At 46.0% G+C, this 27,934-nt stretch overlaps 1 protein-coding gene across 1 annotated transcript; it reads left to right on the top strand.

Annotated features, from left to right (window-relative positions):
- Positions 1 to 74: 74 nt before the first annotated feature.
- Positions 75 to 27,585, top strand: GNG4 (G protein subunit gamma 4). The gene is made up of 3 exons (XM_090263181.1): positions 75 to 133; positions 5,337 to 5,444; positions 26,815 to 27,585. The coding sequence occupies exons 2-3, from the start codon at positions 5,346 to 5,348 to the stop codon at positions 26,941 to 26,943; spliced, it is 228 nt and encodes a 75-aa protein (XP_090119307.1). The 5' UTR covers positions 75 to 133; positions 5,337 to 5,345; the 3' UTR covers positions 26,944 to 27,585.
- Positions 27,586 to 27,934: the final 349 nt, after the last annotated feature.

Genomic DNA, 27,934 nt, shown 5'->3' with positions numbered 1-27,934 from the left:
CACTCATCTCTGGTTGTGATTTCAGAGCCTCAGAGCAGGAGCCTTGGACCAGCCTCTCTTCTGACGACTGTCAGCTGCTGCTGCCACCAGCCTGCCCCCTGCCCAGGTGTGTCACTGTGCTGCCTTTCAGCAGGTAAGGAAGAGACAAATTCTGTGTCACAGCGGCTCTCTCTGGAGAGCAGGTGCCTTTCCAGCAGTAATGTGAGGGCCTGGGGGGAGACTGGGCCTCAGGAGCCTTCCCTGTGGCCTGGCACCCACTGCACCCTCCCCCTCCCTCCCTCAGAGCAGGTGGGGCCCTCGTGAAACATCACACTATCCCTGGGTGAGTGGGTGTCCCCCTCATTGGGGCAGCAAGGGAGGGGAAACAAGCCACCTTGGTGGGGGTGGGGCCTCAGCTGGGAACCAAGCTCTGTGCCCCCCTGAGCAGAAGAGCTGTTCCCTGTTCCAAGGGGAGGTCAACCAACACCCACCTCACCCTTCCATCTAAGCTGGTTGGTCCCTTCAGGCCGGTGGAGGGTGAGAGTCTGTGCTCACTGGCAGTATCAGTCCCTCAGGCATCTCCCAGGGAGACAGCCAGTGGTCCCTGCCAGACGAGACTTATCAACAGCTCGTGGAGATGAGTCCTGTCAGGGAGAGTGGCTGAAAGGCACAATGGGTCCACCCATCCAGAAATTCTAAACACTGCGTCCTGAGCCAAGTCAGATCAGCAGTCCTGGGGGCGGCCCCACCCCGCAGGCTGCCCTGACTGCTCACTGAGTTGTGCACCGGGTACAGCCTGTCAGAACCTCCTGTGGGACCTGTCTGTGTATGAGTGACTCAGAATGCCCCCTGGTGGTGACAGATCCCATCCTCCCCAGCAGGTGGCTCACTTACCTTCTGCCTCGTCTTCTAAAAGCCCGTGAGTCAGTGAGCTGTCCTGTGGTAGCCAGGGTGAACAGAGAGCTCCGTTCCATCTCTGCTTTTTCCCCACCCCTATTGTTCGTCTTGGGACAAGGTGGGGTGCAGATACTCACACGTGTGTATGGAGGGAGACATTTACCAGTTCACGTAGGAGTGTGGCGTCTGGACGGCCCCAGAGGGCAGAGGTCTTCATCAGGTGGAACCAAGAGGTACCTGCCTGGTTGTCGGGGGCTTAGGGACCTTCCCGTGGGGTCATATCTTTAAAAGACTTGGTTGTCTTTAGCTCCAGTTGGCAAATCCATTTCCTACTCTCCTGCCAGCTATCTCACTGGGCGACCTTCCATACACTGGGGGACAAGGGTCCCCTGCCACCTCACTCCCAATTCAGGGTGGGTCTGTCCTAGGAGAGCAGGGTGGACCAAGTGTAGGGGTAAAATCCTGCTTCTGCCCCAAAGGCTGCACTGGGCGAGGAGGGACAGCCAGGCCAGGAGGCACAGTGGGGACTTCAGTGACTGAACCTCCCTGAACACATTTCTGCGCTTGGAAAGCAAGGGGATTGATTGGGCCTGGCCTCCAAGTTCCCTTCCAGATGTAACATTCAGTGCTTTGGAACCTGACTGCTTGAAATGGGGGCCATGGACCAGCAATAGCTGGGGCCAGTTAGAAATGCAGCCACAGGGCCAGACTTGAGCCCCTCCGTCAGAATGAGTCTGTCATCAAGGTCCCCAGGAGAAGTCAAAAAGGACTGATCTTGAGAGTCCTCCAAGTCCAAGGTGATTTGGTGACACGAGGGAATCCCAGCCATGTGGGTCTCCACCCCTGGTACCTGCTGGAATCACCCTGGGGGCTTGACATGCAGATTCCCAGCTCTGTGAGTCACAGGCTGGGTCCCAGCACGTGTGCTCTGGGAAACCATACACATGGAGAGAGAGCATGCACATATGTGACACAGCATACAGTCACTGCCGTCCACAAGAGTCACATCTGTAAATGGGCCAGCATGCTGAGGAGCAGCGAGCAGGGTTGTGGGCAAGATGGGGCGGGTCCTTTGTGCCCTGTCCCAGACCTGCCTCCCATTGGATGCTCCACGTCACCTCGGTTACTTCCTTAGGGGCTCTGTCACGGGCACCCCTTATTACCTCCCAACCTCCTTCCTGGGGGGGAGTGGAATTGGGGGCCAGAGGGCCTTCTGCTTTGTTCATGGTGGTTGTTTTAAGGTGATAGAAAAGATCTAAATGTGCTGAGGAGAAGGCACCAGGAGCAAAGATGTCACAGAGAAAGCGGGGTGAGGGAGCAGAGCCATCAGGAGAGGACAGTCTCCCCATATGAAGAATGAGCTCTGGATTATCAACTTCAGGCCAAGATGGAGGCCTATCTCAAAACTAAAGACAACCAGAAGTTCCAGAAAATCGAGCTGCATGGAAGTCCAATAAACAGGACCCCCACAGTCCTAGAACATCTTCCGACCCACCTACTCTGAGAACAACAGTCAGGGCAACAACTAGAGGGGTGCCAGTCCCATATGGGAAGCCAGAGAAGTGCCTGGAAAAGAGATGAGCACTGAGCAAGTGGCATTGTTCCCTCTCAGACCCCTCCCCCAAATACAGCATCACAACATGGTGAAACTGGTCAGTCCACACTGATGAGTACCTAAGGCTCCGCCCCTTACAATCTAACAGGTGCGACAGCTCTGCCTAAGACACAGAGGCAAAAAAACATGGGAGCCTGTCAAGTTGGGGAGACAGAGAAGCATGACCCAAAAGAGGGAACAGATCAAGTTTCCAGTGATAGAACTAAGCGATCAGGAGACAGCCAACCGAACAAATGCAGAGTTCAAAACACTGGTGATAAAGATGCTCACAGACTTGAAGACAGATTAAACATGACAAATGCATAAGGGAAGAAGTGAAGGCGATGCTAAGTGAGACATAGGAAAATCCACATGAAACCAATGGTGAGGGGAAGGAAGCCAACAATTTGGAATATAAGGAAGAAATAAGCAGTCAATCAGTACAGAATGAAGAAATAAGAATTGCAAAATATGAGGAGAAGCTTAGGAATCTCTGGGAAAAATTTAAACATGCCAACATCGGAATCATAAGGGTGCCAGAAGGAGAAGAGGAAGAGCAAGAAATTGAAAGCTTAAGTGAAAAAATAATGAAGGAAAACTCATCAAATGTGGCAAAGGAAATAGACATGCAAGTCCAGGAAGCATAGGGAGTCCCAAGCAAGCTGGACCCAAAGAGGACCACATCAGCACACATCATAATTATATGCCAAAGTTTAAAGAAAAAGAGAGAATCTTAAAAGCAGCAAGAGAAAAGCAGAGAGTTACCTGCAAAGTGGTAAATATAAGACTCTCAGCTGACTTCTCAAAAGAAACGTTGCAGGCAAGAAGGGACTGGCAAAAAGCATTCTATGTGATGAAAAGCAAGGACCTACAACCAAGATTACTCTATCCAGCAAAGCTATCATTTAGAATGGAAGGGCAGATAAAGTGTTCCCCAGATAAGGTAAAGCTAAAGGAGTTCATCATCACCAAGCCATTATTATATGAAATATTAAAGGGATTTATTTAAGAAAAAGAGGATTAAAACTCTGAACATTAAAATGACAACAAACTCAGAACTATCAACAACTGAATCTAAAAAATAAAAACAAAATCCAACTAAGAAAACGAGAATAGAAACAGAATCATAGGTGTGGGAGTCATTTGGAGGTTTGTCAGCTGGGAGGGAGAAGGGAGAGAAAGGGGGAAATGGTGCAGGGATTAAGAAGCATAATTGATTGGTACAAAATAGACAACGGGAAATTAAGAATAAGATAGGAAAGGGTGAAGCCAAAGAACTTATATGCACAACCCATGAACATGAACTAAGGGGGGTGGGATAGCTGGAGGGAGCAAAGGGAAAAGAAGTTGGGACAACTGTAACAACATAATAAAATATACTTTAAAAAAAAAAGAATGAGCTCTAGGGGAGAGTGCTTCCAGCTGCACCTGACCCACAGCGTGGCCCAGTTGTGAGAAATGTAGACTCTCAGGGAGAAGCAGAGTGTCCATGATCCACCCCAAGCAGGACTCTGGGTCAGTGTCTCGTGAGTGTCCTCACCTTGCCCTGGGTCAGTCCCCAGAGGTCAGTATGACCAGGCTCAATCAGGCAGCCGAGGCCAGAGTCTCTCCTCACATGCCTCCACTAGGGAGAAACCCTTTCCTGCAAGTCCCCTGCACGCTTCCCTGTGTCCCCTGTTGGTGAGAACAAGCTCCCACGCTCTGGCCCTGCTGCAGGGTGGCAGGTGGTGAGAGGGTGGCATTTCAGCCCCTGCAGTGGCAGGTGGCCCTGCAGCTGGAACACTGGTTGGGAGCAGCGGTGGGTGGTCGGCAGCAGGTCCTGGTGCAGGGGACTGGCCGCTGCACTGAGTGGGGGTGGGGATGCAGTGGGCACCAGGTGAGGCAGGACCAGGGGCTGAGGAGCTTCTGCCTGAGTGGCCGTCTCTCTGGTGGAAGCAAGGACAGAGGTGGTGAGAAACAGTGGCAACTGAAGACTGAGCCCGTCAGGAGGAAAAGGGAGTGCCTGGACATGGGGGTGATGACCTGGCCACTTTGAGGACGCGCTAAGGGTGGTCTGTGACTGTCGGATGACACCAGCCCCAGCACTGGGCATTTCTCCTGCCACACTTAGTGTCTCTTCAGTGGCAGTGGAGTGGGGACGGAGTTGGATGACATGGTGTCAGGTTGTAGGAACAAAGGCAAGAAGACAGCTTGTAATGGCAGTGCTCGATCCTGGGGAGGTGACCAGGGCTTGGAAAGGCTGTAATTGGGGTGACAGCATGGAGGGACATGGCACTTCCAGGCTGAAGGGGGGCGGTACAAGGCTGCGGTCAGCGAGCGATGCCTGCACCTGGACGTGGTCTGGAGGGGACACGGGGGTGAGGATGAGGGGATGGACGGGCTAACAGAGAGGATGAGACAGATGAGGGTCCCTGTGTCTCACTCCCAGGTGCTGGGGCCCCACCCCCACCTGGACAGGGACATGGAGGAGAGCTCAGCTCAGCGGGATGCTCAGCTGGTCCTCCTCCTGGAGGTGGAGCGGAGGAAACTGTGTGTTCTGCCAGCTTCCTGGGCTGCTGGGGGAATGAATGACTTATTACGGTACTAAGTGTCAAACTATACAAATGTCATGGTATTACTTACAGACGTGGGGGCAGCAGAGGACTGGACTGTCTGTGACCAGCTACCCCCTCTCCCCGGACTGAGAGACTTTGCAAACAAGGGCCTCGTCACAGCCGTGGGGCCCTCCTTTTGTTGCCCCAGGACGTGAGTTCCGCAGCTCTGGCTGGAGGGACCCGTGGTACGTGACAGGCGGGCGGCGCTGAGGCAGGCGCTGCCTCGGCTTTGGGGAAGCGGCGCCGCAACCCCGTGTCCTCGGCTGTTGCAGGGCCGCGGGATGAAGGAGGGCGTGTCCAACAACAGCACCGCCAGCATCTCGCAGGCCCGCAAGGCCGTGGAGCAGCTCAAGATGGAGGCGGGCATGGACCGGGTGAAGGTAAGCGCTGCCGACCGCCCCCTCGGCCCGCGCCCCGCCCACGGCCGTCCTCCTCCGTGTCCAAGGTCACCCGGCAGGGCATCCAGCCGAGCCTGGCGGCTGAGCGTGCCCACGGGTCCAGGTGACTGACGCACAGTGTGCACGGACTCAGTGAGAAGCCCCTAGAAGTAAGCTGTTTAGCTCTGTGGTCATGCTAATTGGCGAGAGAGAGTTCGGCCATGACATCAGTCACGGTGTTCCTGCCCAATCCAGTGCCTTTGAGGTTAGACAGCGGGCTGGATGGTGACAGGGGTGCTTTGGGAGTGAAGCTTCGAGCCACGCACGGTGCTTGTCCACTGTTCCTTAGGGGAAAGTGCAGGAAGGCGCTGGCCACCTCCAGCCTGGTCATCTCGAGGGTGAGCGGAGGGTCCTTCCTGATGGGAGGGTGGAGGCAAGATGAAGCCACCTCTTCTCCAGGTGCGCTTCAAAGTGGGCAGGAGGCTCTGAAATGCTGTTTAGGTTCCTTGGGATGGGAGCCCTACCCAAGTCCATTGTTTCTGTGGTCTGTGGACACAAAACCAGGGGCTGGCCCAGGCACCTGGGATTCAAAAAGACAGAATCCACGGGGCGGTGGGCAGCTCCTGAAGCCCCTGTTGGCAGAGTGGCGGTCTCTCCTGGAGGCTCCCTCACCGAGACCTCCCCTCAGGCTCCAGGTATGGCCAGAGAGCCAGCTCCTGCCGCCATAGCAGTCCCTGCCTTCCCCTGGGGCTCCAGGGGGCTCACTGTCCCAGGGGGCAGGAGTCATGCCCAGAAAGGGACACGACCACGGAGGAGTCAAGGAAGGGACACGGCGATGCGATCCTGTGCGGCCATCACCACGGTCCACGTCCAGAACTTGTTCATTGTTCCAGACAAACTCTTCTCATTAAACACAAGCCCCTCGGTCCCCTTCCCAGGCCTCGGCAGCCATTGTTGTGCTCTCTGTCTTGAGGAAGTTGCCTGTTGTAGGTGCCTCGTTCATATAAGTGGGACCTGGAATCTCTCAGTATTTGTCCTTTCGTGTCTGCTTTGTTTCACTTGATGTGTGTATTCAAGATTCATTCAGGTTGTGTCAGAATTTCACTCCTTCTTGTGGCTGAATGATATTCCATTGTATAGACACCGCACATTTTATTTATCTGTTTATCTGTTGCTGGACAATGGCTTGTTTTCAACTTCCAGCTGTTGTGAATGGTGCTGCTGTGAACACAGGTGTGCAAGCGTTTGAGCCCCTGCTTTCAGTTCTCCGGGGTGCAGCCCAGGAGTGCAATAGCTGGGTCCCGTGGGAAATCTATGTTCAGCTTTTGGAGGACCTGCCACTACTGGCATTAGGCCAATCCCATGTGTGCTCTGGGCAGGGACGGACACCGTAAGCAAACCAGTAGCTCTCAGCCAGGGATCTGGAAACAGCTGCCTGGCCTGCCGGGAGAACTGGCCAGCCCGCTTCCTGACCATCTGTGGGATGTGCTGGCCATCCATGAGTCCGTAAAGGGGCTGCCATTAGTGGGCTGGTGTCAGCGTGGGCTTTATTTGCTGCTTGGTGACTGATAGGTGGAGCTGTTCTGTATCAGCCTGCACTCTGCGGACTGCCAACATCCATGCGGGAGCAGAGGGCATGTGCCGAAGGGGAAAGCCTGGGAGGCATTGGGAAGGGGGCTGGTGCTGGCAGGCAGTGGCACCAAGACAAGATGGGACGTCAGGACAAATTATGGCAGTTCTCACGTCTCCATCAAAGTGAAGAAAAATTTGGAGGAAACAGTTTGAAAAAGGGAAATAGCTTTATGAAAAAAAAGAATACTCCATTTACTTTTTGACACTGAGGTATTATACTTTGGCACTCCAAAGAAAAGAGAATACATGGCCAAAAAGCATTTTAGACGGGATACACAAGGACCCAAAAGTCGAGTTTACAAGGGTTCAAGGTACGTCTTACATATACTGTACTTGCTCCATATAGATCTCTTTTTCAAACCGTGTGCATGGGACAGCTCGTTACACACGAACGCATGCAGCCCACTCACCGCTCCTCAGAGGGGGAGGCGGCATAGCCAGCCGCTTGCAATGAGACTGTGAGAACATGGGTCTGTGGGGCTTTCATTCTGGTTTTGAGAATAATGCTATTTCTCTGTTCATAAAAATAGTGCTTATTTTAGACAACTCTGGAAAACATAGAAAAGTATGAAAAGAAAATTTAAATGATCTGTAACCAGTGCATTTTCATGTTCTTCCATCTAGCTGTTTACCTGTCTTTCTTATTATAAAATTGTGGTTACAATGTACATTTGTTACTTTTTGTAAACTGATTTGTCATTGAGAAGTATATTGTGATTATACATCCAGGTTAGTAAATACTCTCCTAAAATGTCATTTTTTAATATCTCTTTACTCCACATATGATGTATTGCACAATAATTTATTTAACTGGTCTCCTATCCTTGAACATTTTCATTATTTCCAATTTTTCGGTATTATTTTCTTTAAGTACTGCCGTGAACACATTGATAGATAAAATTTGCACAGTATGAATTTCTACAGATTGAAAATTGCTTGTTCAAAGGATGTATCATATTCTGAAGTATTTCAATCAATATCAAATTTCTCTTATGAAAGTGATACCAGTTTATACTCTCATGAGTAATGTGAAGTGTCTGTTCCCCAAACTCTTCCCAGGGCCATTCTTTGAGCCATTTCAATTTAACAGAAATAGGTAATAATAATAGAAATAAGAGCGAGCAATATTTATTGAGTGCTTACTATCTGCTGTTCTGAAAACTTTATATTAAATGTGCTCAATTCTCATAACAGTTCTGTGAGTAGCTGCTACTAATACTCCCACTTGACAGGAGAGGAAACTGAGGTCTGTAGTGATTCAGTAACTTGCCAAGACCAGGCAGCTGGAAGGTTGCGGCGGCACAGGGATAAGGGACCAGGGAGTCTGGCTCCTGACCCTTCACTCTTACCTTTATGCCACACCTTTTCTTGATCGCTGATATGTCATTATTTTAAGATGTATTTCACTGACTCATTGTGGTTAAACTAATTTCATATGTTAAATTTTTCTTCTGTGAATTGCCTGTTCCTACCCTTAGCCCAGTTTGCTACTGTGGTACATACCTTTTCTTATTGCTTACTAAGAGTTTCTTGCATATTTTATGTTACAGTTAGTTTTCCACATAAAAGGAAACCATAAACTAGAAAAGAAAAGAGACTATAAAAATAAAAAAGGAAATAAAAAAACAAAAACAGAGGCAACACCAAATATATCTATCTTAATAAGTACTAAGTCAAACAACTAATTTGGACTCTCAAATTTATTTTTAAAAACAAAATATATTTTGCATTAGACACTAAACTAAAATAAAGGCACTCAGGATGAAAGTAATATATAATATCTATATGTGAAAGACTACAAAATCCATGAACGAAATCAAAGAAGATCTAAATAAATGAAGAGATATTCCATGTTTGTGGGTAGAAAGACTCAATATCAGTAAGGTGTTGATTCTTCCCAACTTGATCTATAGATTCGACACAATCCCAATCAAAACCCCAGCAAGTTATCTTGTTGATATTGACAAACTGATTCTTAAGTTTATATGAAGAGACAAAAAAACCACAATAGCCAACACAATATTGAAAGAGAAGACAAAGTTGGAAGACTGACTCTACTTGACTTCAAGACTTACTAGAAAGCTACAGTAATCAAAACAAAGTGATATTGGCAAATGAATAGACAGGTCAATGGAACAGAATAGATAGCCCCAAAATAGACCCACTAAAAATAATTAACTGATCTTTGACAAAGGGGCAAGGACAAAACAATGGAGAAAGGATCGTCTTTTCAACAAATGGTCCTGGAAGAGCTGGACATCCACATACGAAAAAAATGAATTTAGACACATACTTTACACCCTTCACAAAAATTAACTCAAAATAAATCATAGATCTAAATGTAAAAGGCAAAACTGTAAATCTTCTAGAAGATAATGCAGGAGAAAATCCAGGTGAACGTGGGTTTGGTGATGAGTTTTAGGTCGTCGTCGGCAGCCGTCCGTCTCGAGAGACGATGGTGTAGCTTCTTAAGAGTCTATCTGCACCGCCGAGAATGGCTGTGCAGTCCGACTCGGGAGTGACATCGTATCTGTCTCCTCCCGTGTTGAATCGACATCTTGCGATGACGCTGAAGCTACAGAGCCTGGGCAGGGTGATATGGAGGGTCTGCTGTTGCCCATGCAGCAGACCCCCCCTCTCTTCGCAGCTGAAGGGTCCAAGGGAAAGACGGAGTCAATACAGCTTGGCTTCAGGTGCGCCGCAGGAGTTGCCGGTGTTGACTACAATGTCAAACCGCCTTAGGGACTCCGGCTCCGGATTTTCTGTCAGGGTTTACTCCCTTAGCCTTTCCCCTGAAGAGGTATGCTGCAAGGCAGCGGAGGTTTTTTGGAGTCAGAGTTTTCCTTCTCTGATGTACCCTGACTGGAAGATCGAACCAGCGACACTTAGCTCGCAGGCCGACGCTCAATCCACTGAGCTAAACCAGCCAGGGCCTGAGTTTTAGGTATAACACTGAAATCACAATCCACGAAGGAAAAAATGGATGATCTAGACTTCATTCAAATTTAAAACTTTTCTGTGAAAGACACTGTTAAGGGTGTGAAAAGACAAGTCACAGACTGGGAGAAAATCTTTGCAAACACATATTTGCTGAAGGTATGATATTCAAAATGAACAAAGAATGTTTAAAATTCAACAATAAGAAAACAATACCATTTTTTAAAAAAAGGCAAAAGATCTGAACAGATGCCTCACCAAAGAACATACAAATGGAAAGAAGCATATGAAAAGATGTTTGACATCATATATCACTAGAGAATTACAAGTTAAAACAACACTTGAGCTACCACTGTGCACCTAATGAAATGGTAAAAATCCAAAATATCCAAAAATGTTGGCGAGGATGTGAAGCAACAGGAACTCCTGTTCATTGTTGATGGAAATGCAAAATGGTACAACCACTTTCAAAGGCTGTTTGACAGTTTCTAGAAAGCCAAACATAGACTTGCTGTATGATCCAATGATATAAAAAATACACAATGCAAAATATGAAGAAATGTCGGAAAAAAATTGACAAGTTGGTTAAGTCTAGTATGTCTTTTCCAGTCCTTGTTGGTTAAACTAGACAAAAGGCAAGTAAGCATGTATTCATAAATAAAATTAATATATATGTATTAGACCAACATTATTAATTTCATTTATGAATATATGCTTACTTGTCTTTTATCTAGTATATGTATGTGGCTATATGTATATATAATTTTACCCAGAAACTACGTAGAACACTTTTCTGTAAGCAGCACTCAATGCCACATTCTTTGACCATATGCAGTGAAATTAATGGTGGCAATGGTGGGGAATAAAATGTCAGCCTGAGCCATGGCTGGTGTAGCTCAATTGATTGGAGTGTCATCCCATAAACCTAAAGGTCTCGGGTTCAATTTCCGGTCAGGACACACTCCTGGGTTGCAGGTTCGGTCCCTGGTTGGGGTGTGTACAAGAGCAACACCGGGGAGGTGATCATGTTCTAATAGGTGACTGGTGAAGTCCAGGGAAGGGATGTAATTAAGATGATTAGTGACATTAAGGTAGAAAGAATGGCATTTCTAGAAGAAAATAAATATAAATTCTATCATTTGACCCAGCCAGAAGCCCAGAGGCAGTGCATATAGATCTGCCATCCAGTATGCCTGGTTGAACTCCGTGGCCATCCCTCCTAGCTCCGACTTTCGCTAATTTACAATTCAGTTTAACTCTTCCTTTCTTTTTTGCACCTTCTACCAGAAATGTTCATCCTTTAGAAATCAAATGATTCAGATGATAACTTTCTACAATCAAATTTAGGAATAAACTCAAAAGGGGATATGAATGAACAATTCTAGAACAGGTGTCAGATAAAAGGAAAAAAGTCTTTGAATTCAATCGAAGGTGCGTTTGAAAAGCAAAAAGGGCTCCTCCACCTTGAGGGGGTGTTTGGTTGGGGGCACTGTGGGCATCCTATTGCCCTGATAATTCCTGAGAAACTTCCTCTTTCTGTTTCTCAGTTGTCCTTTCAGCCTTGCCAGAGAGTAGCCAAATGAATAATGACACACCGACATGACATGTATATAACTGTACCTATGAAGTCACTTAGCCACAGGCCAGCAGCCATGGCTCATCCTGAGTGACCCAGCGCATTAGCACTGAGGGCAGCTCAGCCAGGGACATCGTTTCCTGACTCACAGCCCTGTGCTTCCTCTCTAGAGATGCCACTGGCTTTCCAGATACCTGTAGAGCCAGATCCTACTCGTAATGTTTATCTTTCACCTGCAACTAAGTCCCAGAAACCTCTGGAATGACTCATGAGCTTCTATCACCAAGTAAATTACTTTTGGTGACCTTGTACAATGACGGAATTTTGGCTGCAATCAACTTTTGATGTGAAAAAAACCTTTATGCTGGTGACAGTAAACAGTAGAGAATCCATTATTGTGGACACTTGACTTTAGAATTCAGAGAGGGACTCTCTGTTAGAATACTCATTTATTCACACATATCCCCACTTGCAACTGGATGCTGTCTGTGGCCGAGGACCCACTGGGTGAACAGAAGCCTCTCCCCATTAACCAGCTGTTGAGAATTGCCAGTATCTATCTGGATCAACGCGAAGTTGTTGCTGGGATCACTGGAAGCCATCTTCATCAGCGCCTGCTGCTCTCACACCGTGGACTATGTGACTTGAACAATAGAAATTCTTTTCTCCCAGTTCCGGGTCTGGAAAGTCAGGGACCAGGGTGCCAGCACAGCCAGGCTCTGGTGAGAGCCCCCGTCCTAGTTCATGGTTGGCTGCTGCCTTCTTCTGTGACCTCACGTGGCTGGGATGGAGCCAGAGCCTCTCTGCTCTCTCTTTCTATAAGGGCACTAATCGCATTCATGAGGGCATCATCTTCATGCCCTAATCAGTTCCCAAAGGCCCCCCAACACTGTCACACTGGAGACTGAGGCTTCAACATAGGAATTGGGGGCGACACATTCAGTACATGGCCTCATAATATGAGGAGTATCTAGTGATTGCCCTAGGGACGGTGTGTTGATCTCTACTTCCCAATGTTAAAAGAAAGAAAGACAGTTCCAAGGATTCCCCATGCAGGGTTTGCCCAGAACTTAGAGGTGAGGCACAGACCTATTCCGTCCTGGAGCTTCACTGGGGGTGGCCAGCAGAGGATTTCTTCTGTTGGAGTGAGCACCTGGTTTGACCTCGTCAGAGATTCCAACCCCCGGGTGCTGCATCCTGGCCCTCTTTGCCCCTATAATCCTGCTTTGCTTTCTTGGGATGGAGGGAGGAGCAGGTAGAGACATCAAAAGATGCTTGTAATTGATTCCAAGTATTGTTAAAGAGACCGGGCTTGCTGAGAAATAGGTATGAGGTGCTCTGCTTTAGACGCGAAGGATAAATGCAGTGGGCTTCACCACCAGAATAGTAATTATGTCATCTGTCTTGTCATGGAGTGTGACAGTAGTAATTGCAACATTTTCTCCTATCATTGAAGCTTGTAATTACAGTGCAACTACCGGGATTATGTGCTAACTTGGGCTGTTTTAATCACTTCCTTTCCTCTGAAATGTGATGGTAAAATTCCACAGTTGCTCCCAAACTGCCGGTTCTTTTCTTTTTTCTTTCCTTTTCTTTTAAATTTTTATTGACTTTATTAGGGTGACATTAGTTAATAAAATTATATAGGTTCCAGGAATACAATTCTACAATAAATCATTGGTATATTGTATTGTGTGTTCACCACCCCAAGCCTAGTCTCCTTCCATTGCTATTTATTCCCCCATTACCTGCTTCTGCACCCCCCACATTTCCCTTTCCCTCTGGTGATGACCATATGTAGTCTGTGTCCGTGACAGGTTTTTTGTTTGTTTGTTTAATTCCTTCATTCTTTTCATGCATCCCCCAACTCCCCTCCCCTCTAGCAGCTGTCAGTCTGTTTTCTGTGTCTGTGAGTCTGTTTCTATTTTGTTTGTTCATTTATTTTGTTCATTAGATTCCATATGTAAGTGAAATCATATAATACTTGTCTTTCTCTGACCGGTTTATTTCACTTAGCATAATGCTCTCCAGACCCATCCATGCTGTCACAAAAGGTAAGATTTTCTTATTTTTTGTGCCTGCATAGTATTCCATTTTGTAAATGTACCACAGCATTTTTGCCCACTCATCTACTGATGGGGACTAGGGTTGCTTCCAGATCTTGGCTATTGTAAATAATGCTTGAATGAACATAGAGGTGCATATATTCTATTTTTTAAAAAATTTATTTGTTTTGTTTATTTATTTTTAGAGACCAGGGAAAGGAGAAAGAGAGAGAGAGAAACATCACTGAGAGGGAGAGAAACATCACTGTGTGGTTGCCTCTTACTCGCGGCCCCAACTGGGGACCTGACGTGCAACCTAGTCATGTGCCCTGACTGGGAATCGAACCAGCGACACGGCTTGCAGGCCGGCGCTCAATCCACTGAGCCACAGCAGCCAGGGCTTGCATATATTCTTTTGAATTAGTGTTTTGGGTCCCTTAGGACATATTCCCAGAAGTGGAATTGCTGGGCCAAAGGGAAGTTCCACTTCTAATTTTTTGAGGAATCTCTATATTGTATTCCTTAGTGGTTGAAGCAGTCTGCATTCCCGCCAACAGTACACAAGGGTTCCCTTTTCTCCACATCCTCACCAGTACTTGTTGTTTGTTGATTTATTGATGATGGCCATTGTGGCAGGTGTGAGATGATACCTCACTGTGGTTTTAATTTGCATCTCTCTGATGATTAGTGATGTTGAGCATTTTTTAACATGTCTATGTGCCATCTGTTTGTTCTCTTTAAAGGTATCTATTCAGGTCGTTTGCCCATTTTTTAATTGGATTGTCTTCCTGGTGTGAAGTTATATAAGTTCTTTATATATTTTGGAAATTAACCCCTTACCAGATGTATCACTGAAGAATTCGTTCTCCCATTCAGTGAGTTGTCTTTTCATTTTGTTGATGGCTTCCTTTGCTGTGCAGAAGCTTTTTAGTGTGATGTAGTCCTATTTGTTCACTTTTTCTTTGTTTCCCTTGCCCTAGGAGACATATCAGCAAACATATTGCCATGAGAGATGTCTGAGATTTTACTGCCTATGTTTTCTTCTAGGATTTTTATGGTTTCACTTCTTATATTTGTTTTTTCTCCATTTTGAGTTTATTCTTGTGCATAGTGTAAGTTGGTCTAGTTTGATTTTTTTGCATGTACCTGTTAAATTTCCCCACACCATTTATTAAAGAGACTGTCTTTACTTCATTGTATGCTGTTGCCTCCTTTGTCAAATATTAATTGACTATATGGGTCTGGGTTGATTTCTGTGATCTCTATTCTGTTCCATTGGTCTATGTGCCTGTTCTTAGTCCAGTCCCAGGCTATTGTGATTACAATGGACTTGTAGTGTAGTTTGATATTATATATTGTGATCCCTCCAACTTTATTCTTCTTTCTCAAGATTGCTGAGGCCATTTGGGATCCTTTTTGGTTCCATATAAATTTTTGGAGCATTTGTTCTAGATCTGTGAAATATCCCATTGGTATTTTAATAGGGATTGTGTTGAATCTACAGATTCCTTTGGATAGTATGGACATTTTAATGATGTTAATTCTTCCAGTCCATGAAGACAGTATATGCTTCTACTTATTTGTACCTTCTTCAGTTTCTTTCTTTAATGTCCTATAGTTTTCCAAGTACAAGTCTTTTACCTCCTTGGATAAATTTATTCCTAGGTACCTTATTTTTTTTGTTGTAATAGTAAATGGCATTGTTTTCTTTGCTTCTCTTTCTCATAGTTTATTCGTGGTGTATAGAAATGCCACCGCTTTCTGAATATTAATTTTGTACCCTGCTATTTTGCTGAACTCATTTACTATTTCTAGTAGCTTTTTAGTGGAGTCTTTAGGATTTTCTATGTACAATGTCATGTCATCTGCAAATAATGACCATTTTTTCTTCATGCATTCTATTCAGGGTGCCTTTTATTACTTCTTGTCTGATTGCTATAGCTAGGCCCTCCAGTGCTATGTTGAATAAAAGTGGTGAAAGCGGACATCTGTATCTTGTTCTTGATCTTAAGGGAAAAGCTTTTAGCTTTTGCCCATTGAGTATGATGTTGGCTATAGGTTTGTCATATGTGGTCTTTATTATGTTGAGGTATGATTCCTCTATTTGCATGTTGCTGAGGGTCTTTTATCATAAATGGGTGCTGGATTTTATCAGATGCTTTTTCTGCATCTATTATTATGATAAGGTGATTTTTAATCCTTTATTTTGTTTGTCTGGTGTATCGTGTTTATTGATTTACAAATATTATATCAGCCTTGCATCCCCAGAATAGAGCCCACTTGATCATGGTGTGTGATCTTGTTAATGTATTGCTAGATGCAGTTTGCTAATATTTTGTTGAGTATTTCAGCATCTATGTTCATCAGGGATATTGGCCTATAATTTTCTTTCTTTATAGTGTCCTTATCTGGTTTTGGAATTAGGATATAATGCTGGCCTCATAAAACGAGCTTAGGAGTCTTCCCTCCTCTTGAATTTTTTGGAATAGTTTGAGAAGGATGGGTGTTAGTTCTTCTTTGAATGTTTGGTAAGAGTCACCTGTGAAGCCATTCAGTCCATCCATATGTGTTTTTAATCCCTACCTGAGGACATTCTTTCACTGTTTTTTTTAGAAAGAGAGGAAGGGGTGGGGGGAGAGAAGCACTGATGCAAGAGAGAAGCATTGGTTGGTTGCCTCCTGTACATGCCTGGACTGGGGATTCTGTCTGCCAAGACTGGGGATTGTACTCACCCAGACAGGGGATCAAACCCACAACCTAGGTATGTGCCCTGACTAGGAATCCAACCCTCAACCTTTTGGTTACAGGACTATGCTCCAACCAACTGAGCCATACCAGCCAGGGCAATGTTGGGAGTTTTTTGATTACTGCTTCAATTTCACTATTAGTAAACTGGCTATTCAGATTCTCTGATTCTTCTTGATTCAATTTGGGAAGATTGTATGTTTCTAGGAATTTATCCATTCCTTCCTGATTGTCCAATTTGTTGACATTTAGTTGTTTATAATATTTTCTTACAATCATTTGTATTTCTGTGGAGTCAGTTGTTACTTCTCTTTTATTTCTGATTGTATTTATTTGGTTCCTCTTTTTCTTCATGAGTTTGATTAAAGGTTTGTTAATCATGTTTACCTTTTCAAAGAACCAGCTCTTGGTTTCATTGATCGTTTTTACTGTTTCTTTACACACTGTTTCATTTATTTCTGCTCTGATCTTTATAATTTCATTTCTTCCCGTCACTTTAGGCTTTGCTTATTTTTTTTTTCCAATTTCCTCAAGTATAAAGGTAGATTGTTTGAGGTTTTTTCCTTGTTTCCTTAGGTAGGCTGTAATGCTATGTCTGTTTTGTACCTACCAATTATGCTTCTTGATACCTGCACCTTTTCCCCCATCTCCCCTTACACCCTCCCAGCTGGTAAACCTCCAAATGCTCTCTGTACTTATTATTTTCCTCCTGTTCTTCTTGTTTGCATAGTTTGATTTTTTAGATTCAGTTGTTGATAATTGTTCATTTATTTCCATTTTAATGTTCATAGTTTTGATCTTTTTTTTAAATAAGTCCCTTTAATAATGACTTGGTGATGATGAACTCCTTTAGCTTTTCCTTGTCTAGGAAGCACTTTATCTGCCCTTCTATTCTAAATGATAGCTTTACTGGATAGAGTAATCTTGGTTATAGGTCCTTGCTTTTTATCATTTTGAATACTTCTTGCCAGTCCCTTTCTTGCCTGCAAAGTTTCTTTTGAGAAATCAGCTGACAGTTCTATGGGAACTCCTTTGTAGATAACTCTACTTTTCTCTTGCCTCTTTTAAGATTCTTTGTGTTTAACCTTTGGCTTTTAATTATGATGTGTCTTGGTGTGGTCCTCTGTGGGTCTAGTTTGTTTGGGACTCTCTGTGCTTCCTGGACTTGTATATCTGTTTCCTTCACCAAATTAGGGAAGTTTTCCTGCATTATTTTTCAACTAAGTTTTCAATTTCTTGCTCTTCCTCTTCTCCTTCTGGCACTACTATGATTTGGATGTTGGTACATTTAAAGTTGTCACAGAGGTTCCTAATCCTGTCCTTGTTTTTTTCAATTCTTGTTTCTTCATTCTGTACTGGTTGACTGTTACTATTTATTTATTCCTTATGTTCAAAATCATTGATTTTAACCCCAGCTTCCTTCTCTTCACCATTGATCTCATGTGGACTTTTCTTCATTTCATTTAGTATAGCCTTCGCCTCTTCCCTTATTCATTTGCCATACTCAATCATTTCTGTGAGCATTGTTATCACCAGTGTTTTGAATTCTGTGTCTGTTAGGTTGGCTATCTCCTTTTCGCCCAATTCTCCCTCTGGAGCCTTGATCTTCTCCCTCTTTTGGGCCATACTTCTCTGTCTCCTCAACTTGACAGCTTCCTGTGTTTGCCTCTGTGTATTATCGAGACCTGCTGCACCTGTTACTTTGTAAGGGGCAGAGCCTTAGTTATTTGTCAGTGCTGGGTGACCCATTTCACCACCTGTGGCGCTGTATGTGGGGGAGGGGTCAGAGAGGGAACAATGCCAATTGCTTGGCACTTGCTCTTTTCCCATCACTTCACCTACTTCCTGTATGTGACTGGCACCCCTCTAGCTCTTGTTCTGGTGATGATTCCCAGAGTGGGTGGGTTTACATATGTTCTGGGTCTATGGGGGCCCTCTAAATGAACTCTCCTGAGAGACTGAAAGTTTCTTCTGCCACCCCAGTCCCCAATGGTTTTCAGAAGCAATGAGACTTTATTTTCCCTGTGCAGGAATCATGAGCTGCACAGTCTGGTCCAGGACTGGGATTGCTCCCCAGGTGTCCCTCACAGCTTTTATAATGTGTGACTGCTCTTTCTGCCAGCCAGCTGCAGCCACTGCCTTGCCTCTCTGCCCCAGCTCTCTGGCACCACCCCTCCTACTCATCTGGATGAATATTACGTCTTTATATCTTTGTTTGTTGGACTTCTATGCCATTCGATTTTCTGGTAGTTCTTGTTTTTTGTTTTGAGGTAAATGTAATCCTTCTTATGGTTGTGGAAGGAAGGGAAGTGTGTTTGCCTATGCCTCCATCTTGCTATCCTTCAACTTTAAATGATACTCTTGCTGTGTAAAGTAGTCTTGGTTGTAGGTCTTTGAATATTTCATGCCAAATTTCTTTTTGCCTGAAATGTTTCTGTTGAGAACTCAGCTGATAGTCTTTTGCGAGCTCCTTTGTAGGTAACTAACTGCTTTTCTCTTGCTGCTTTTAAGATTCTCTCTTTGTCTTTAACCTTTGCCATTTTAATTATGATGTGTCTTGGTGTGCATCTGTTTGGGTTCATCTTATTTAGGACTCTCTGCACTTCTTGGACTTGTGTGTCCTTTTCTTTTGCTGGGTCAGGAAAGTTTTCAGTCATTTTTTCTTCAAATATGTTCTTGATCCCTTGTTCTCTCTCTTCTCTTTCTGTCACCCCTATGATGCAGAGGTTGTTACACTTTGTGTTGTTTCAAGGGTCCGTTAAACTATCATCATTTTTTTAATCCTCACCTGAGGACAGGTTTTATTGATTTGAGAGAAAGGAGAAGAGATGTAAGATAGAAAGAATAATCAATGTGAGAGAAAAATATCGCTCTGTTGCCTCCTTACACACCCCAACCAGGAATCAAACCCACAACTCAGGTATGTGCCCTGACTGAGAATCAAACCTACAACCCTTTGGTGTACAGGATGACAATCCACCCAACTTAGGCACTCAACCAGGGCAACTCTCTTCATTTTTAATTTTTTTTTTCTGTTTGATGCTCTGTTTGGTGTTTTCTGCTGCATTGTCTTTCCGGATTCTGTCCAGACCTTGGCAGCACAAGGCCACCAGGAGTCAAGAGTGTGGGGCCACCTGGAGCCCAGAGGGTGGAACTACAGGATGTTTTGTGAGGGGGAGGCATCAGTAAGGTTCATGGGAAAGTGGGTGGAATGGCCCCCACCCCAAAGCTGTACCACTCAGTCACTGACATTCCCTGAGTTTGCCCAGACATCTACACCCTGGTCCAAGCAGCTGACTCCTCAGCAGGTTGTAAATGTGCCTCATGGTGGGGTGATTGCTTTCCCTGAGGCGAATGCCATGTGGAGGGAAGAGCTCCACTCAAGAATGATGGCATCTGAGGCATTGGAAAGGGACTCAGCACAGGGATCCTTGTGGCTGTCCCTTCAGCTCTCTCCCCAGAGCCACAAACCTCAGTCTCTTCTCACACAACTCAACTCCAGTCCACTCTTCCCTCTCTGTCAGAGCTCTGGGTGAGTGGCTGCAAACGCAGTTTTGTGCATTAGCCCTTTATGAGGGTGCCTATGTCTCCAGGAGACTGCTGTCTCTCCCTAACGGACAATTCACACTGATTTTCACAGCCAGATATTATGTGGGTGACTCTTCCCAGCTCTGCTGCTCTGGGATGAGGACCCCAGTGTTGAGCTGAGACCCCACACTCCTAAGGGGAAACTTTGCAGCTGAGATATCCTTCCAGAAAAACAGCCACACCCCGGTCAGAGCAGGGCCAGCCCTTTACACATCTCCACCCTTCCTACCAGTCTCAATGTGGCTTCTTCTGTAAATCCTTGGTTGTAAGACTTCTGTTCAGCTCTCCTTCGGTTGGTTTTTCAGGTTGATAAGTCTATGTTTTAGTTGTCATTCCAGTTTGGTCCTGGGAGGAGGTGAGTGTAATATCCATCTGGTCTGCCACCTTGTGTATTCTTGCCAGTTCTTGTCAACATCTGTTTTCTTGGAACTCTTATCAGTTCAGTAGTAAGGAGAGGAGGCAGGGATGCCTTGGGCAGTTTGGAACAGAGGACTTTGGGTAACGCACACTTGAGGCTTGGTGAGAAAAGGGAGTTTTGTATTTCCAGCCGAACTAAACTTTTCTTTTCGATGTAGATCATCTAGTTTCTTCAAAGATGGCAGCTGTTTACAGAATTTGGCATTGTCTACAACCCATATTTGATATATGTTGAAGGAAACTTCCAACCATAAAAGTCAATCTAGGGCTGATTCAGAAAACCCTCCCACTGAACCTATGAGTAGGTTTAGATGAATTTGTGCCTGGACACCAAGCATGTGTCAGGAGGTCGCCTTTCATTGTAAGGCACATGAAGATGCTCACTACAAGTATCTATCTGTTCATATCACTGTCCAGCAAACTTCAGGGGTTATGCAAGATACTTCAAGTTACAGAGACACTATAAAATAAGAGGGCTGAAGGCTAAGAAAAAGCTTCCTGACTCTGCCTGGTGTGGTTCAGTTGGTTGGAGTGTCATCCCGTAAATGAAGGCTTGTGGGTTTGATTCCCAGTCAGGGCACACACCCAGCTTATGGGTCCTATCTCTGGTTCAGGCATGTATGATCCCTGGTCTGGGCACATCTGAGAGGCAGCCAATTGATGCTTCTCTCTAGCATCAATGTTTCTCTCTCTCCTGTCCTCTCTCTTTAAAAGCAATGAAAAAGAACAAGTCCTCAAGTGAGGAATAAAAAAAAAAGCTCCCTTGATTCCTTTGTTGCAAGTTGGCTTCTTTGGTTTTAGATCATCCTTTATGATGTCTCAATAATCTGATTACATCTAGGAAATCAATATTGCATGGAAGTGACTTTTAAACTGAACATGTGTGACCTCATTTCGTATTCAATTTTGTTATACAGGACTCCACTGTGAGTGTGGTTATAACTAAGCAAATGGGTCTGTGATCCTAAAACAACAGGAGGCAATCTAAGAACAGTTGCTTTTCTTGAAAGAGAAACTGTGGCATTGGGTACAGTAGTATTACCTTTGGAGGTGACAGAAAATCCCCACAACAGGCTGCCCCAGCCCAGCATTCCAGTGCCAGGACGGTAAGTCCCCACAACTTCTGGCTGCAAAAACCAGTGGGGACTGAGACGGTGGAAGAAACTGTTGGAACCCTAAGCAATTCCAATTAAAGATCCCAGACATGGACTCACCTGCTCAGACTCACTCCCTCTGAGCTCCAGCACTGGGGTGGCAGCTTGAAAGGCACTAGTGGTATATGAGGAGGAACTGAAGTGTCTGGCATCAGGGCAAGAAGAAGCCATTGTCCCTTTTCTGAACCTTCCCCCCAAAGAACCAGGAAGCTGGTGCCATATCTGAGACTCCATCAACCTGGCTAAGACTCTTTGACTGGACTTGGAGATCCCTAGAGGCTCTGCCCCACCCAACTTACCAGCCCACGCAGGCTGCTTTTCCATGTGAATGGCTGGTCTTTGCTTAAGTTGCACAACATCCTAAATCCTCCCAAACAAGCAACAGGTGGCCTCAATGAGCCCCAGCCCTGGCACTAGCAGCAGCCAGCCTAGATTCACAGCTTGACTTTGCCTGGGAATCTCTAAGCCCAGCACAAGTAACAGCCATCTAAGACTGTTTTATAGCTCAGGTAGGGTGTCCTGGGCAGAACACAGGTGGGGACTGACCTTGGCCTGCACCACCAGGGAACCCCAGAGCCTATGCATCCGGTGGACAGCTACAGACCATGTCGGAGCACCCTCACCCTGCCCCTGCACAGCTGATCCTCTATGGAGGTTGGAGGTTGATGGTCAGTGGTCACAGTCAGTCTTTGCAGCTGGCTGGTCTGGGTAAATCCTTCCCATTGACCTGCTAACAGCAACCAAAACTCAACTACATGAGGAGGATGCACTCAGCCCACACGAACGGTGCACCTCAAGTACCCAGCTTGGGTAATAGGGGAGGCTGTGCCACTGAACCCTACAGAACATCTACTATATAAGGCCACAATACTAAGACAAGGAGTCAAAGCAGCTCTACCTAATACATAGAAATAATCACAGGGAGGCTGCCAAAACAAGGAGACAAAGAAACTTGACCCAAATGAAAGAACGGATCAAAACTCCAGAAAAAGGAAGGAAAAACAAACAAAAAAGAACAACAACAACAAAAAAAAACCCTCCAGAAAAAGATTTAAACAAAATGGAGATAAGCAATTTATCAAATGCAGAGTTCAAAACACTGGTTATAAGGATGCTCAGTGAACTTGGTGAGGACCTCAGCAGCATTAAAAAAACCCAGTCAGAAACAAAGGATTCACTAATTGAAATAAAGAACAAGTTACAGGGAAACAACAGTATAGTGGATGAAGGTGAGAATCAAATCAACAATATGGGACATAAGGAAGCAAAAAGCAACCAATCAGAACAAGAAGGAAAAAGAATTTTTAAAAAATGAAGATAGTATAAGCAGCCTCTGGACACCTTCAAGAGGTCCAACCTTCACATCATAGGGGTGCCAGAAGGAGAAAGAAAGAGCAAGAAATCAGAAATCTATTTGAAAAAATAATGAGGGAAAACTTTCTTAATTTGGTGAAGGAAATAAACATGCAGGTCCAGAAAGCACAGAGTCCCAAAGAGGGTGGATGCAATGAGACCCACTCCAAGACACATCATAATTATAATGCCAGAGGTTAAAGATAAAGAGAGAATGTCAACTGCAGCAAGAAAGAATAAGTTAGTTACCTACAGGGGAGTTCCCATAAGACTGTCAGCTGATTTCTCAAAAGAAACTTGGCAGGCTGAAAGGAATGGGCAAGAAATATTCTAAGTGATGAAAAGCAGGGACCTACAGCCAAGACTGTTCTATCCAGCAAAGCTATCATTTAGAATGGAAGGGCAGATAAAGAGTTTCCCAGAAAAGAAAAAACTAAAGTTCATCATCACCAAACCATTATTATACAAAATGTTCAAGGGACTTAAATAAGAAAAAGATAAAAAAATATGAACAATAAAATGGAAAAAATACATATCTATCAATAATTAAATCTACAAAACAAACTAAGCAAACAGGAAGAAGAAAGACAGAATCATGGATACAGGAAGCGTTTTGATGGTTGCCAGGTGGGAGGGGGGTGTGGGGGAAAGGGTGAGGAGGTGAGGGGATTAAGAAGTATAAGTAGGTAGTTACAGAATAGCGGTGGGGATGTAAAGTACAGCGTAGGAAAGGAGCCGCCAAAGAACCTATACACATGACCCATGGACACGAACAATTGCCTAAGGGAGTTGGGAGTGCTGAGTGGAGGGGGGCAAAGGGAGAAAATCAGGACAACTGCAATAGCATAATCAATAAAATATAATTATAAAAATTTTAAAAAATTAAGTTTACTTGAGCATACATTGGTTGAATCAGGCAGCACAAAACAGTCAGAAGTGCCCCACTCATGTGAGCTGGGGCAAGGTTTTTACAGAGAGGTGGAAACAAAGCAGAGACATTACTTCCTTAGTTATACCTAAGCGGTCGCCTTATTTAGGGAAGCCCAGGTGGCTGCTTGTGATTGGTTGCTCTCTGCTTCACTTTCTCAGGTCCCAGGGCAGGCAGTGCCTCTGGCTCGGGTTCTAGTTAGCTCACGTGGGCTGCCGTGCATTAGAGCCACCTCCGTCTGATGAGCTCCTTATTTAGATGCTTTAATAGCGTGTGGGTTGCAGCTAGTGGGAGGGGAGTCTTGGAGGTGACATTGGCCTGGGAATGGGGGGAGGAAGCGGATCCCAGCTGAGGAGATTTACGTGTTAGGGTTTCCTTGGACAGACTAAATGGAATAACCTGAGAAACTTTAGGTGCAAGACTTGTCTTCTGGTCAAGTGAGTTCCCAGGGAGCAGGTATATAAGGACAGAGTGTGCCGGTCCAGCAGGCGAGAACATTCCAGCGCATGGCAGTTCTGGTTTTCATGATCAATTAGTCAGGTGCCGCAGGAACATAGATTCTGTGGCCAGACTACTTACCTTCAGAGTCTTGCTTTCTCTCCTGGATATGTGCCTTGGGCAAGTTCTGTAACTTTTGTGCCTCAGTTTCCTCATCTGGAAAGTGACTTTAAGAGTGCTCCTTGGAAGAGTTGAGTGAGGTGGTTCACATGATGATGCAGTTAGCACGGCGCCCGGCATGTCATAACACTCAGTGACTGTCAGCCATTATTTGTGTTAATGGTTGTATGCCGCTGTCCCTGTGTAATGTGGGTCAGCTGCAGCAAGAGGCCCACTTTTAGCCAGGAAATTGCATTTTGGGGGCTCAGAGTGTGGGAACTCACCTCTGGATAAAGGGCACAAGTTTACTAAGGTGATTGCCACCATGCGGGACTGGATGGGGCCATCAGACACCCCTGTCTCCTTGCCCGTCATGGACCCACAGTGGTGTGCAGCTGTTCTGTATGTGAAAATGCCAATTGTTGTAGTAACTTTACAACACTAAGTCTTCTCATTTAGACCTTCTGGAGGGCAAAAACCTTGCCCTATTCTTTCCTCCATATCCTCTCAATAAATACTTCCTGGATGACATAATGAGGTTTCTAGAGAATACAGAGTAAACGGAAGCACATCAAAAAAATGGAATAGATGGGGACAGTGAAAACTTAGAGGGGATGTTGGGCAGGTGAGACTCTCCTGTGGAAGCATCTGGAAGAGCTCGCTGAAGTCAGGGACCAGCAGGCCTCAGAGGAGGAAGGTGAGGCTCTGGCACCAGCAGCCTGTCATGTCTGCTGGCCTGGGCAGCCACCGCCGGTGCGCTAGGTGAATTCAGCTGTCATCCAAACCTGCTGGCCATGGAGGAAGCACAACAAGAACCTGTAGCTGAGAGGGGGGAGGCCGTGACTAAGGCCATCGGGACAGCGCTGGGTTTGTTCAGAAGGCGGCAGCAAGCGTGCCGCACACAGGGCTCAGCCTCCGGCTCCCACCCACACGCTGCTGCTCTCACTGTGTCCCCCGCCACCTTCTCCTGTGTACCTGCTGCAGCTGCGTGGGCCTCAGGGGCACACCTCTGCCCCCTGCAGGCCTGTCCCGCCCTGGGAGGTGCCCGCGGGGGCTCCCTGTCAGCCACTACAGATGTCAAACACACACTCCACCCAACACCATTTACTTGGAATCTAAAATGCTGCCCATGGGGCAATGGGAGGTAACATTGCAGCCTTTCAGTGTCAAAGGGACCCTAGAGATCTCTCACTCTCCTGAATTTTACAGATGAGGAAACTGGTGCTCAGAGGGGTGGAGTTACTTACCCAGCATCACACAGCCAGCTTGGGGGCACAGAGGGAACTGGAAGTCTGATGTCCATTGTACCCCTTACTCCATTCCACACTCCCGACAAATGCAGACTTTGTCAGGGTTTAGGTTGATTCATCAGCTCAACTTGTAGGGGTTTTATTTGAAGGAAAACTCCATTCCATAGCTCTACTACAGTTATTTGTGGAAGTCCAGCTGCTGGGAATCAGAAGAATTTCTGTAAAATTTTGGAAGATGGGCCCACTTAAAGAACCTAGAGGGACTGTGTGTGGCTGGTGTGTATTGAAGACTTGTACGTTGTTTCATTCATTTGTGGAGCGTGCTCGTCACTGTGGGGAAGACTTAGACGTTAGATGCACTGTTGTATCCCGCCTGTGACCCCGAAGTGCTGGGTGGGGAACTGCTCTTCGGCGAGCTGTCTCCTGCACAGCCCATCGGCTGCCCAGGCCTGTGACACAGCCCACTGGGACAGCGAGCCGGTAATGTCACCTGCCTGTTAGGGAACACTCCTCCGCTCCCTGCCCTCTCCCACCCTGCTCCTCCTCTGGGCCCTGCACTTCAGCTCGGGGGCTGCATCCCTGCACAGGTGCCACGCTGGCCTCAGATCAGCCTGGAAGGAAGACAGAGGGGAAGGAGCTTTCCGGGCAGGGGAGCAGCCATTGTGAGTTAAACCCCATGTGCCTGCACTGCGTAGCTTATCTGTCTGTGTTATGTATAACTTGTGCTTCTGATATGCATTGTACTGTGTGGGTCATGAGAGTGGATTACAATAAGACAGTTAATAATAATAAAAAGGTGCAATCACACTGGCTTGGCCAGGGCCATCCCTCTGCTTCATTCATCTAGAAATGGTTTAGCAGAGGGGTTGTGGGCTGCTGACCCGGAGCCTCCACTCATCACTCAACAGAGAGGAAAACAGGGATGTCCCGACCTTCCTCCTGGCTCCTGTTCCTCCAGGGGGTGACCTGCCATCTGGAGCAGTGATTCCTTCCTCAGAGGCAGCTGTCTCCCCGGGTTTGCACAAAGTCTGTCCCCAGGCTGCACATGGCCTTGCCGTTGGCCATGCACACAGCACAGCCTGTCCTCGGGCTTGTCCGCTCTCCACATGGACACTGGCCCCTCACCCTGAGCCTGTGCTGTGTCCCCACAGGTGTCCCAGGCAGCTGCGGACCTCCTGGCGTACTGTGAGGCCCACGTCCGGGAGGACCCTCTCATCATCCCTGTGCCTGCGTCAGAAAACCCATTCCGGGAGAAGAAGTTCTTCTGTACCATCCTCTGACTCGTCTGCAATAAAGCACATCCTTTTCTGGAACACCCCGTGGGGACCCGCATGCACATAGCTTTAAGGAGCCCTTTCCATCCCTGCCCATTCCTGCCCAGCCACGATCATGGGGAGTCAGTCTGGTCTGTCCCTTGGTTTTCCTCATTGCGTCGATTTCACTTTTTCTTTTCATTTTCATTATTGGCAAAGAAAACAGACATTTTTGTAGCCAAATAATAAATGTGCCAATTAAAAATAAGTAGAGATTTAAGGGTTTAAATATTTAAACATCAGTCCCCCACTTTAAATACATCAAGTTAATACCTTTTAGTGGATAAGTTATTGAAAAACCGTACCCAAGAATCCCCCATTCCCAGTAATTCAGCATCAGATAAGACCACTTTGACCAACTGAAATACATGGGTAAAATTTTCACCTCCTTCCCTGGAGAAAGCAGTTCTGGAAGGTCTCTAGTTCCTGCTTTTCCATCCTATTAAAAAGGAAACAACCACCCCGACCAGCTAGCTCAGTTGGTTAATGTGTCGTCTCTGTTCACCAAGGTTGCAGGCTCGACCCCATTGACAGGGCACATACAAGAAGCACCAGTGAGTGCATAAGTGCGTGGAACAGCAAATTCGTGTTTCTCTTCCTCCCCCCGCCACCCCCATTTGTCTCTGTCTCTCTCTCTCTCTCAAATCAATCAATACATTTTTTTAGAAAAAGGAAACAACCCACAGCATCAATGGGCGTTTTTTTTTTAATCCTCACCTGAGGACGTGTTTATTGATTTGAGAGAGAGGGGAAGGCAATGAGAGAGAGAAACTGATTGGTTGCCTCCCATACGTGCCCTGATTGGGGACTGAACCCACAACCTAGGTATGTGCCCTGACCAGGAATCAAACTGGCAGCCTTTCAGTGTACAGGATGACACTAACCAAATGAGCCACCTGGCCGGCACACACCGTCGGTTTTCTTAACATCTGTGTCCCAGACCCCTGTCTCCCACTGA

Source organism: Furipterus horrens, unplaced genomic scaffold, assembly GCF_987537825.1.
Source record: "Furipterus horrens unplaced genomic scaffold, mFurHor1.1.pri manual_scaffold_15, whole genome shotgun sequence".
NCBI classification, from domain to species: Eukaryota; Metazoa; Chordata; class Mammalia; order Chiroptera; family Furipteridae; genus Furipterus; species Furipterus horrens.
Note: the sequence above shows the minus strand (reverse complement) of the source record. Positions and strands in the feature narration are given on the sequence as shown.

Coding starts and splice junctions, on each gene's coding strand:
- GNG4 (XM_090263181.1), top strand. CDS start 5,346: ATGAAGGAGGGCGTGTCCAACAACAGCACCGCCAGCATCTCGCAGGCC. Junction 5,445..26,814: donor CGGGCATGGACCGGGTGAAG/GTAAGCGCTGCC, acceptor GTGTCCCCACAG/GTGTCCCAGGCAGCTGCGGA.